Genomic DNA, 13,330 nt, shown 5'->3' on the forward strand with positions numbered 1-13,330 from the left:
ATTCTTTATTTATAAAAAAGTACATTTTTTTTCCACAGCTGAGCCACTATTCGTTTTTATACAAGTAAAAGGAAGGGTGATGCAACACCCCACCCACACAAATTATAACCATGAAAATGCCCCCCCGGACCCCAAACAAACAAATTACAAAGGATGGAAAACAAGAAACCAAACAAAAATCATAAAAGTCCATTACATTATTATTATTTTTATTTTTTATTTTTTACAAAAGCACTTACAACACAGATTACAAAAAAAAAACCCGTGGGGTTGGGGTTGTTTGTCTGTCTGTAGTCTTTATTCCACAATGATAATTACAGCAAGAGGAAGAAGAAAAAGAGAGATAGAATCACTGCAGTTAAGGAGTCATGTTTAAAAAAAAGAAAGGCAAAAGAAAAGAAAAACCAGATCCTCAACGAGAGTACCTCTACCAATACCAGTTTATGCTAGCAGAGGATCTGACTCCATATGCTTGTTACATTCACCCCCAGGTAAATTACATATGGAAAGTCACACTGGTCCAAACTACAAACTCATTCCCTCTCTAAGGCTTGGTTTTCCTCCCCTAGCTGGTGGACTGAATCCTCCTTCGCCCCGTTGCTGAAGGCAGCACTCCCCGCTCCGGCACCCCAGCCCTGGCTGTGCTCGGCCCCGGCCCCTCTGCCATGTCCAGCCCGTGGCCCTCCCCACCCAGTGCTGCAGACCAGCAGCCCCTGGCGAGAGGCCGACGAGTTTTAGGAGCGATGGTGAGGTGGCGGTTGGACCCAAGACCTTCGCACTCTCCCCTGCCCCAAGGCTCCCCCTTGTCACTCTCAAGGAGTTGCTCCAGTTGACAGCAAATCGCATCAAATACGAAGGGGAGGGAGAGAGGGGTGAAACTGCAAGCTCGGGAAGGGTAAAGTGCGATCGTAAGCCCCGCAGAACGGAACAGGCATCAGTGCACACGATGCTGGCAGCATCTCCTCTCCCCGCTGGGGCCCACTGCCCACAGCCCAGCAGAGCAAACAGACCTGAAAATGTCAGGGCTACAGCAGGAGCGGTTGTGAACGTGGGAGCCTTACGGTGAATTTTAACCTGCTGGCAAAAGGCTACAACGTGCCCCACTGCTTCTCCTCCCACAGCGTCTCCACAGTATGAAAGCTCGGAGCTTTGTGCAGCCTGCAGGCATGACGCGTTTGCCCAGCTCCTGCACTGAGCTGGGCAATGGGGTTTGCCCCTGCACTCTTTGAGCATAATGACCGGTGCCTAAAACTCCGAAAACCTCTGTGTGTGTGTGTGTGCGCGTGCCCATGCTTGTGTGCGCTTGTGTTTGGGAAAGAAAAACAGCAAAGGAGAGCAGCAGCCCCGTTCTAATTGCATTCCCTTCTCTAATTGCTTCAAGATCAATCTTTTGAATCTCTCCCTCTCTAACCCTCAGTGATTTCTGCTGAACAGTTGTTTCATTTCTTTTTTGACTCAGTTGTGTTTCTTTTTTGACTCAACATCAGGAAAATGGCTCCCTTTGTTCCTCACGTCTTTGCAATCAATTTGGTGCTACCATTTCCGTTTGTTTGATTTTTTTTTTACTAAAAAATCTTCAGTTTTAATTTTTTTTTCCCGTGGCTGAATGAAAATGATTTAACAACAGGGAAAAAAAAAATCTGGTAATTAAATAAGGGAAAATAACATCAGTAGGGTGAATTGCAATGAATAATCCTAGAGATAAGCCCCAGCAGGAAAACAGCTGGGGTGTCTTTGTACATAAACTACAGGCTCGTTTTGGGTTGTGACACAGATGTGTCTGCTTCAGTACGGCTCCTGAATGCACACAGGGAAGGAGCTGGGGGCTCAGCCCAAATTCACCTGCGTTTTCTTTGCTGAGGTGGTGGCGAGACCTAGAGCAGTGTACCACAGGGCTCAGATTGACTTCCCTCTCATCTTGCCTGTTCAGCTTTCCCATCTGTCCATCTTAATCTTGAGGTACCACACGTTTTGCCTCCAGTCACCATACAGGATCAGGGCTTGGGAAGGGAAAAGCACCACAATGATGTGTCTCTTCACTGGCAAGAACCCAGCAAAGGGATCTGGACAACAATCCCTTCAAATGGAGGTATAACAACCGGCCTGTGCCTCCGAGGCACTTTGCCAACACCCAGTCCCCAAGCAGTGCGATGGCGCTTCCCAGGCAGACAGCCAGCTCAGGTATAACTCATGTGACACACCAGTTCAGGTCCAGTGTAAAACGGGGCGTTTCCTGGAAAGCAGCCGCTTCCCTAGCACCTAGGCATAGAGGGGACCAACGCCGTGGCCACAGCTGGTGCTGGGAACAGAGAGAGGATGGAGATGTGCTCCACCCTGACCCGAGGGGTAGCCCGGGGGTCCCCAGCCCATCCTCCCTGCTGGCTGTGAAGCAGGGACAACACAACAAACAGCTTCCATCTCACAACTGGAAGCTTCCACTTGCTCTTTGCCGGGCCCCACAGGGATGTTTTACATCGCCTTAGCACCTCTGATGAAAGGGGGGCAGAGAAGCAAGGGATTTTTCACTTGAAGCAGCCTGAGGGTCCCTCGGAGAGGTGGCCCCGCTGGCCCAGCCTGCGAGCTCACTCATGTGCAGCTGTGTCACGACTTAACATCAGCAGCTTGACTCCAGCCTGCCAGAATCTGGCCCACTGTGAGAAATTGAGGCACAAAGGCACAAATGACACTGTCCCCCGAGGAAAGAACAGATTGCCCCTCTGCCTCCCCTAGCAGCCCGGGCACCATGAGGCCCCTGGGGCCAGCAGGCAGATTGTCCCTGCAGGGTGAGTACTGCACAGCCTCCAGCACCTGCTGGACCCCCCTGCAGAACCTCCCAGGAAGCAGGATGCTTCAATTTGGCATCTCTGCTGAGCTCACCCTCACATTCAGGTAGAGACAGGTATCACTTTCTTCCTGATGCTGGTGGAAGACCAGATCTAATTACCTTTAAGGGCCCCCTCAGAGTAATTTGACCCAGAGAAGGGAGTGATGCTATTACTGGAACAAAACGGCTCTCAGATGAAACATCAATCTGAATTTTTTTCCCCCAAACTTCTTTCTTCTACCTTGCTATGGATTAATGGCTAATCACTTGGCTAATTACCACCCCAAGAGTCTCTTGACCAATTAGCTGACCTTGCAAGAAGGAAATCGCTGCACAGAGGTGGCATTTCTCTATGGCTGTGGGGATAATTGCACCAACAGAGTAATGCTGAAAGGCCCAAGGACAAGAGGAATGCACTATTGAACCTTGAACTTGCAGGGTACCTCACTGCTGTGCCAGGCAGTACTGTCTAAGGATCTTCCACTCCAGGCTTGCCCAGGTTCTAGATGAAAAATAATCGTTTGACCCCTCTTCTGAACCACTCTGATGAACTAAGTGGCTGAGCTCTTTCCTAGACTTGCTCAGGTGCAGTATTAGGGAGGAAAAAGTGTGATGAAGCAGAAAGGGAACTGTATATAGGCTCTACCTTGGAAATAGCATATTGCTCTGCTATCTTCTTCTCTTTCTCCGAGTCCAACAGGTTTTTTGAGCCCCCATTCAGCTAACTATGTGGGCAATCAATAAGCCAAGGAGGCCACGTCTGAAAAAAATGACACCTCTAAGTGCAAGGCTAATAACTACCAAAGCATGTTTCTTAGGACTACTCGTTCATATTTCCTGCAAGCCATACCTTAACTCAGGAACAGTCCTACTGTCCCCTTCTCTCCCAGGCTCATCTGTTCCATTGCAAGGCTTTGGTCTTTAGGACACAACTTCACTGTGGGCTAGGGCCCTGCAGTGGTGTGGAGTCAGTGCAATGTGAATTTGCCAGATCAGACCAGCGGCCCCTGCCTGTGACTAATGCAGAACATAAAAAGAATTGCTGCTGGACCCTGCAGATTTTAGAAAAGGTTGTCTTCTTCCAAATCCACCTCCTCGCAGTACTTATCTGTGCTGGGGGAAATTTGCAGAGGAGGGTCTGTGCCACCAATTTCCACTCTGCACTTGGTCATGGACCACCCCGGAGTTTGGTGTTGGAGACATTGTCACAACCTTTTTTAGAGCCTAGTGGTGAAATTCAGATCTAAAGGATTATTCACTTGAGAGATGGAGTTTGTTGAGAATTATCTCTGAGTCACAAACTGTGCAGGCTCTGCAGCATACCCCGTGTTACATTAGAGTAAGCTGCAGCTAAGGTGCAGTGCTCAGACCTGCTGCTCTGTCCTGATCCAGACTACGGGGTTCACGCTTTGGGGAATTAAAGCCCCGTGTACGCTGTTATCCCAAGGCATTGGAGGGAAGTCATTCCCCCTGCAGGTTTACAACCACCCCTAATAATCAGACCCTACTAGTAATCACAGATATGGAAAAATGTTAAGAGATTTCATTTCCTTTATTGGGGGGTTGCTTGGTAGCAGGGTGCGCCAGGTGGCAGTGGATGGACACCAGAAGGTCTAGCCGTATTTTTTAAGGTTCAGCCCGAGAGATCCCGAGGGAATCTCTGTCTGCCCTGCTTCCACATAAGCAGCCTTCCTGTGGCATTTGGCTGTTCCGCCGGAAGCCAGGAAGCCTGGAGGGCTGGCAGGAACAGCAGAAAGATTACAGCCTAACAACTGGATTTCTCACTCCCCTACACCACTAATGCAGGAAGAGCAAGGTACAAACTCTGGATGGCTCAGGCTGAGCTGCACATTGTCTGGACCAAGCACCACATGCTAAAGGAAAGCATTGGAGGCTGCTTGGATCAGAGATCTGACCTTGACTCATCTGCGTGGGTCTGACTCTCCACCTTCCCTTTTGTAGTAGGATAACCACTGGATGCTACGGAACAAAACCCAGCAGGTAAGGCAGGAGAATTAGTCTTGCTATTTTTAGATGTTCATGATAATACAGCTCAGAAAACTGGGGATTTCTTTTCAAACAAAAGATTTATTTATACATCAAATTAAAAAAACAAAACAAAACAAAAAAAAACAACCCAAGAAGAAAAATAAGCCCCAACCCAGTGAATCTAATTTGGATATGGCCAGTGTCAGACAGAGGGCCCTGAAGTCTGGAATCCCATTTATCCACAGAGCAGAGATAGCAGCAATCCAAGCCTCCCCATCACAACGCAGTGGCTCAAGGGAAGGAGGATGAGATCAATACCCCAGGCTCACTCACTCCTGCCCTGTCTACCAAGCCTTTGCTTGGAAGAGGGATGTGGTATTGAAAAAGTGGCAATCAATGCAGACTAAGCAGTATATCTATGGGTTGAGGTTGTTGCTAGGAGAGTTAGAGAGAAGTGCCCCCATGCTCTGACCTAAAAAAAAAAAAGTGTAAACACATGACAATTAAGTCTTAGTGGTATAATGAAACTTCAGGGCCTGATCCTGCACTGAAGCCCTCAAAAGACGCTGGATGGTACCCTGGGACACCTGCCCTGCCAGGGTCTGCAGACCACAGCGGAGGGCAGTGAGTTTGTGGGAGAAGCGAAAGTGGTATTGGTTGGTCCCCTTCCCCAGGCAGTGGCAGCAAGGTGTGTGCATGACACGCTGTGCACACCCCGTTGCGCCAGAGTGAACGGCTCTGTGGCTGGTACTAGCAACAACAACAGCAACAAGAACAAAACAGCCAGCATTTCTCTGAGCCATCACAGGGGGAAAAAATGTCAGCAATAAATACTCCTTTTCTTTCTTTTAAAAGAACACTCAAAGACAGAAAATGAAAAGCCAGGAAATAATAAATTGTGGGAGGAAAATGGCAGCTCTGTTTCCCTGCCCTGCTATCAGCCCATGCACCTGGGGTTTGTTCTAGGGCTTTTTCTCCCCCCTTTCTTCCTCATTTTCCTTTTATTGAGTCATTAAAAACTGGGAGTGGATCTCCCCAGGCATGCAGTGTGCAATGGGAACGCTACCCAGACCCCACTGAAAAGAAAGTGATTAGGAAAAAATAAAATCAGTTCACCTGATAATGGCACCTATTTCCATTGCCATAAGCTCTCCTGGCCTCTGTCCTTCCGCGGACAGCCCACTTGACCCCCTCCCAAGGTTAAAAAAAAAACAAAGAAGACAACATACAAACAAATTCCAGTGTTTCAGGGGTGTGGAAGTGGGAGGAGGAACCTCTGGGAGGGAAGTGGGGCCGAAGGGCACTCTGAGACATGAAGACACAAACAGAGTGTAATATACAGGCTGGGCAACAGTCGTTGAAGCAAATAATAACACCTAAGCCACCGACCAATACAAACACCACAGAAGGGGACGAAAGTCGTCAAGAGAAATTAAAAAGCAAAACCAAAACCGAGAAAATAATTACCCAACCTCCCACCTCCCGTATGCCCCAAAAATGATCTGTAAGCAAAGCTGCCCTCCCCGCTCGCCCCAGCCCGCCTTCCTGCCAGTGCTGGAAGCGTCCAAAGTCTCTGCTGAGCGCCTGGGGCTGGCCGGGGCGTGCGTGCGTGTGCGGGGGATGAGCGTGCGTGCAGTGTGTGTGCAAGCGGCCGCGGCACGCTCGGCTCTGCTCGGCTCCGCTCGGCTCCGCTCGGCAGGGATGCAGGGGGAGTGGGAGGGCATCACTCGTGTGTGTGTACGTGTGTGTGTGTGTGTGTGTGTGTGTGTGTAGCGATGGGGTGCCGAGCTACACGTACCACTCCTTTTTGGAAATAAAAGATCCGTCGTTCTGTGAGACCATGTTCTCCGCTATGTCAAGCTGCTCGGGGTCGTACTGGAAGCCGAGTGTCCTTTCATCGTAAGGTTCGGGGTGCGCCTCCCCCTCATCTACTGTGAAGTAAGGCCGCTTAGCATCCTCCTCGTATTTGTTAGGGCCACCCAGCTTGCGCTCGCCTCCCACATCCTCATCCTCATCTTCGTAGGTGCTGCCGCCCAGGGGGCCCGGCTTCTTCTCGTCGTCCGAGTCATCGGGGTACTGGAGGTTTTGGGCCATGGGGGGGTGATGCTGCGGGATGCCAGCCTTGCTGTAGCCATTGCCGTACACATGCTTCTTTGTGCTGTAGTCACCCTTGAAGGTGTGACGTCGGCGCCGGAGTACCACAAAGAGCACCACGGCCACCACCAGGACCAGCGAGACTCCTCCCACTATGCCCCCAATCACCGGTGTGGGGATGTTCGGCTGCACCATGGATTTGCGATCATCGATTGGAGACGGGGTGTAGGGAAATTCTGGGTAGGAAAAGACAGATGGAAGGGGGAACAGTGTCAAACCATGCGGAAACGCGCCCTCCCTCCATGCTTTCATTGCCATTTTTGGGGGGTGAGGGGATGGGAAGATGAGGGTAAGGAACAGGGAAGGGAAAAACTAGGGAAAGGGGAAAAGGGTGCGTCCTCACAGGGGTCAGCGCACGGGAGCTCTGCCTTAGCAAGGGGAACGCAGCGTGCCGTGCCAAGCCTCATGCAGGAGCCCAGCAGGTTGGAAGCAGTGTTTCCCTCCCCACCCCACCTGGTTTCTCCAGATGTGCTCAGATCCCACAAGCCCAGTGCCTTGAGTCCAGACGCTTTCCATTTTACTGGGTGACATTTCAGGTCCAGTTTACCAGAGCATACTGACAGCCCCAGAGTGCACCTGCCAGGGAGCAAGACCCAAACCCCATCCAATGCTGGGCACGGAGCTGCCACAACTGCTCCCGTAGATGCCACGCTAGGCCCACCAGCTCTGCATCCCCCTCCTTGGCATCCCAGCCCGGCCTGACCCCAACCAGTCTAGGTCGGGCCAGAAGGCAGCAGCACCTTGTGATCTCCCCTCCCACCCACCCCGCAAGAGATGTGTGGCTGCACAGTGCGGCTCAGGGTCACGGCTGGCTCCTGAACCCGCTTGCTGACCCGGCTGTGCTCTGCAGCACAGCGACACAGACCTCCCACTGTTTCTTTTTCTTCTGCTGTTACTGTGGCCAGCATAGTGCCACTACTCATGCTAATCTTGTTCCTACACTTACCCTGACCTATTTAAAAAAAAGAAAACCTCAAAAGGGAAAAAGAAAAGAGATGAGAAAGAAGCTCTCATCTCTTTCATGCAGTTCAACACCTACACTTTGGCACAGATAAAGTTTGATCCAGGACTTAAATCAACCTTCCTAACACTCCCTGGGCACAGTTACAGCCCCTGGCCAAACTCAGCTTTCACACACTGCCTGTTGAGCACCTGTGTCCATGAGGCATTAAGCACTACATGTCTGTCTCGGTCCTCCACCTGCCTCTGAATTTAGACAGCAGGTGCCTGGTTAATGCCCCCTGGCAGCCTTGCCCTCGCACACCACGCTCAGACCCCTTGCACCACTCTTTCCACCCCCAAGGCCTGTCTGCCAGCCCTGCTCATAGCTGCAAGCCTTTATTGCTGCTCTGGGGCCTCCTGGCCCTCCTTTTTTAACCTGGCAGCCAAGGAGAGACGCAGACCAACTAGCAATCTCAGCATGCCCTTCCAGAAGAGCAGCCAGGATGGGGCGATGGGGAAGAAGGGGCTCAAAAGGCACCAAATTCAAAGGGATATGAGGCAGTGACTCCTTCCTGCCCCCTCTTTGTGTGCCTGTGGGACTGCCTGCTGCTGGCAGCCACATTTCTGCATTAGGGCAGGAAACCCTGAACAAGCAGGAGCTGGGCAGGGAGTGGGTTTCTCTGCAGCATAGCTTAGCCCAGTCGCTAAGAAAGAGGGGAGAAAAGAGCTTCTCCTGGGTAAAGGCAGTTTCTGAAACAGCTGCAGATTTTGGATAAGGGGAACTGAATTCAAGCAATTGCTGGCCTGATCCTTGTGGCATAAACGTTTGGCTTGTGCCTGAGAGCTGTTTCATTCCTGGCTTTCCTGAGACATCAGCCCAACCACAGCATTTTGGTTTCTGCAGTGCTGACTTGCCTTGAGCAAAGCCTCATGAGCCTGAAACCACACACAGAGCAGCACACTGGGCGGAACGGGCTGGGGGACAGGCAGATGGAGGGGCTCCCTGCTGCAGCCAGAATGAGGAGCAAGACACTGTGCAGGCAGGAGCCAGCATCTCTTTCCGAAGACAGCCTTCAGAGCAGGAGTGAGGGCCATGTATTTCAGCATAGGGAGCTGGGTTGGGTTCTGGAAAGCCAAAACCACATGTTGAATCAACAGCAGGCTTGTCATAGCCAGCTGGTTAATGCAAAACCTCTCTGCAGTGACAGCAAGAAATGTCACGTCCATCCCCTGATAATCCTGCCTGCTGAGGGCTCAGCTTCAACCACACGAGCATCCACACAGCTCTTTCTACCCCTGCCCATGCTACCTCTCCAGGCCTGCTTCTTGCCATCACAGCTTCTGCAACCCTGTGGTGCCCAATTCCCAAAACGGTGCACAAAGCAGGGGTCCACCTGGAGCTTAAGTGGGTGCAGGGAAAGGCCAGCAAGCTAGCTCAGACCCCCAGAGCTATACCTCTTATTTCCCCCTACCTACAGCTCTGATCTGAAATCTCTTCCTACCTCGCTTTTCACTACAACAAGGCTGACTTTGTGCATGGGTGCATGGGTCCCAATACTTCTCCCTGAAAAGACCCAGACATGGTGCGCATGCTGGGCGCAGCGTCCCTAAAGTCATACTGATCCCTTCTGCCTCCCAGCGCTGGAAAGCAGACGGATCTGAGAGGGGAAGTCTGTGCACAGTTTCAAAAGCAGCTTGGCCCACTTTTCTATTAAAAGCCTCATTAACAGCCCAGGTTGGACACACGAAGTGAAACGGAGAATGTTTTTCTACCTTTCTCATAGATGTATTTTTTTTTTCCCTGCCCTTTGTGCTGCCCACCCTGAGATAGCACTCGCCTACCTACACGCCACCCCCCGCCCCTGCCAATGCCGTGGACACGAAAACTAACACGCCGCTGTGTTGGATTTCACACGTTGTTCAGGGAAGGAACTATTTTCTGCTCAGATCCCATCCCCATCCTCCTTGCAGCGGCCCAGTTCCCGTGCCAGAGAAAACAAAACCAAACTGTGGGAAGAGAGGGAGAAGAAAGACGGGAAGATCGCAAGCCAGCAGCCGAAATCGTCCCCTCCCTACCCACATCGCTTCCTCCCCCCCTTCGTCCACCCACCGCACTCCCCCGGAGCCTGGAAAAGCGAGTGGCTCTGGGGACGCGGCGGGGGAACGCGGCTACGGCCCGGTGCGGGGGGACGGGCGGGAAGGACGCGTGAGGGACCCCGGCAGGAGGAGGAGGCCGGGCTGCTCCGGAGCAGGGGAGGGCCCAGGCCCGACCCGCCGCTGGATGGCGGTACAGACCGCCGCTGGCTCCGGAGCCGGGGTGGGCACCGCCGCAGCCCCTCTCCGTGGCCGCTGGGCTGCAGCGAGCAGCAAGCCCGGGCTGAGCCGGGAAGGGCTCGGCTGTCTGTGCCCGTGTCTGTGTGTGTGTCCCCGGCCTGGGCTCTGCCCTGGCTCACTTCTGCCTTGCGACAAGGTCCCCACCGCGGGGAGCGGGGAGCTGAGGCCCACGCTGCGGCGCGGCCCGGCCCGGCCCGGCCCCCCCCGGGGCTGCCTCCCCTCGCTCTCGGCCTCCTCCAGCCCTGCCCCAGGGCCAGGCCGTGGCGGGGATCCCGCACCCCGCAGCTGCCGGGCACAGCCCCCTGCCGCGGCGCTCCAGCCTTCCACGGCCAGGTTAACTAACGGGCTGGGGACGGGCCCGGTTCTCCGGGGGTGCCGCTCCGCACGCACCCACTGCTGTCAGCCCCGCAAAGGGGGATTTACCCACCCTCCGCACACCGAGTTTCGTGTCTGGGGTGCAAAAGAGAGCAGAACTGCAGCCTGGGGAGAGAGGGGCAAGTGTGGGAAAAGGATCCCCTTTTTGTGCTTGAGGGGTGCGTGAAATTTCTGGAAACTGGTGCGATGCCTGAGCGTGCTGGGGGCCCCATGTGAAAAATCCATTAGGAAGAGTCTGGAGAGAATTAAAGCCGTTGTGAAAAGCGGACTGGAGAAACAGGAGACAGCAGAATGGAGGCAGGGGGAACAAGCTAGGCTTTAATGCCAGTATAAAAAGCCTCCCCCCCCCAGCCCTCATAAAAAGAGGGAGCGCTGTATGAATAGGAATTACAGCAGCAACACTATCTGCCCGCTGCCCGGCTCTGCCAGCTGTTGCATTCAGCCCAGCTTCCTGTCCTTGTGCCAGGAGCTGGACCTCTGGGGCGGCAGCTGGGAGCGCAGGGAGACGGGCGGTCGCCCTGGGCTTCGCTCTGGCACCCAGCCGAGCCCACAGGTCCTCTTTGATCCCTCTGTGCGAGGCGAATGGCTCTGAGCATCTCCCTGCCCCAGCTCCTGCCTTCTCCCTGCAGCACCCAGGGATAGCAGCGCTGCCGCTGCAGAGACAAACCAGGCCTCCCCATCACGAGTGGCTTCAAAAAGACACATTTTTAAAATCACATCTTTTAATGGCTGGTTTCCAATAAAAATGAGACATATGCAAATCACCTTGCCTGTCCATCAATCCCTTATCTAATGCTTTTTGAACCTGCTGGCCAAATTCAGTGCTATCTGACAGAAGAAGAATGAGCCAAAATTACCCCTATCATAAAGCTCTTGGAAGGAGCTGGAGTGGGATCCCTGGCAGAGGTAGGAGCTAAACCTCATTAGACATCAGAGAACCCACACGGACGAGAGGCTGCTCCCAAGGGCAGGAAGGGCCCAGATCACAAAAAGCATATTTTTAGACACCAAGTAATTCTTCTATGACATGCAGATCCACAGGAAACCAGCTTTCAAAAGCCCTCTGCTCATCACACTGCTTAGATATTTTAAAAGATACTACTTCCTGTGGACATATTTTTTCTTGAAGTCACATTTCCATACTTTTCCCTTCAATCATAAGGGCCCAGGAAAAACCCAGCACCAGCCAAGTTTCTCACTGTAGCCATGGGCATTGAGAAAAATGTCAAACTCCATGAGAAATTACCTTCTGGGCATGTGTCAGCCAAGCTGCTCTTTGCATGAAGCTCCTCCAGAGAATGGCCCTGGATTTCCTTCTGGCTTGCAAAATCATGGGAAAGCAGGGGGGGCTTTGGCCAGCTCTAGCCAGGGCAAGCAGCAGCTCCAGGGAGGAGCAGGAACTTCAATTCCAATGGGTTCATGAGTTTCCCAGTTCCCAGATGGCCTCAGCAAATACAGTCGTGATCATGTGGGCGTTTTTAAGAGACAGATTGCTGATGGCAAACTTTCCCTGCCAGTACAGTCCACGCCAAATTACCCCAGGACTTTGACTCGCTGTGTTACAGACGTGTACATGGGTGAAGACAGGGAGATACCTCTGGACCTGCCTCAGCCTGGACAGGGCTGCAATTTGAGAAGCCCGTAGCACTACTGTCCTTTTTTCCTTCACAGCAGCCCCTGCACCTATGCATGCCCATCTCTGGCTTCAAGGGATCCTGCCTTTCCTCTCCCTACCAGGGACTGTCTGCTCGTGTGGAGCGGGGCGAGGGAGAGAGGAGGTGGAGGGGGTGGAAAAACCACTGGCAACTAATCCAGAAGTTTAGCAGCTGCCACTGGCATTTCAGAGTGTGACGGCTTTTAGGCCAGATGCCAAACGTGTCTTAGGTTTTAATCTCTCTGTCAGGTCACCTATCGCTTGTCAATCAAGCGCTGCTCCCATCGGGGCTGTTGGCACAGATGCCATCAGACAGGACGCATCAAACTCTCCTACCAGCCATCCGGAAGATTAGCATCAGATGGCCCTGATTGCTCCTCTTTAGCCCCCAGCCCTATGTCCTCCCACCTAAAGCAGCCCCAAGTGCTTGCTGGTGCAGCGTGGCACGACCCTGGCCAGCGGCGGGGCTTTGGGTGCACCTGCTCTGGGCTCGGGATTTAATGCTTCCCGGCAGGGGCTTTCCCTTGCCCTCTGAGCCTTAGCAGAGGCCTGCTGCTGCATGGCAGAGGGCTCCAGTGAGCCTCACGGGCTGTTTGCAGTGACCTTGCTGGGACGAGATCACTGCTAGTGTGTAAATAACTTCCTGCTGCAAGCCAAGCAAACAGGGGGGCTGTCAGCCCCTGCCAGCCCTTCCTCCCCGCCACAGCCTGTAGCAAGGCCAAGGCCAGGGCTGCAAAGCCACCTGCCCACGGGCTGGCACGGCCCTGGGCAGGGAACGGCACAGAGCCTCCCGTCCTAACAGCCCCTCCTTGGGGCATCTGCACATCCCATCCTCTCTCCTGGAAATCTGGGGGGTGCAGAGGCGGGAACGCACCGAGGAAGCAACCAGGGGAGCCTGCAATACCCTGGAGCAAAAGACCCCTTCAGGAAACAGGCCGGAGCCCTGCAGTGGAGAGGCTGATAGCAGTCACTGCCCCAGCACAGGCTGTGCTCTCCTGCTCCCCCAGCTCTAGCGCTGTGGTTCTTCGGTTTTGATGTTTGCCTGGTGCTTGAAGTGG

At 53.1% G+C, this 13,330-nt stretch overlaps 1 protein-coding gene across 3 annotated transcripts in view; it reads right to left on the minus strand.

Annotated features, from left to right (window-relative positions):
- Positions 1-13,330, minus strand: part of NECTIN1 (nectin cell adhesion molecule 1) — a 101,487-nt gene that overhangs the window by 31,507 nt on the left and 56,650 nt on the right. The window contains exon 6 of one of the 3 annotated variants that reach the window (XM_086476912.1): positions 6,602-7,143. The exons of the other annotated variants lie outside the window; for them this stretch is intronic. Within the exon in view, the coding sequence (XP_086333038.1) occupies positions 6,602-7,143 (542 nt within the window). Of the gene's footprint in view, positions 1-6,601; positions 7,144-13,330 lie in introns of those variants that run through there. 3 annotated transcript variants of the gene reach the window in all.

Source organism: Leptosomus discolor, chromosome 22, assembly GCF_034619465.1.
Source record: "Leptosomus discolor isolate bLepDis1 chromosome 22, bLepDis1.hap2, whole genome shotgun sequence".
Taxonomy (NCBI): Eukaryota; Metazoa; Chordata; class Aves; order Leptosomiformes; family Leptosomidae; genus Leptosomus; species Leptosomus discolor.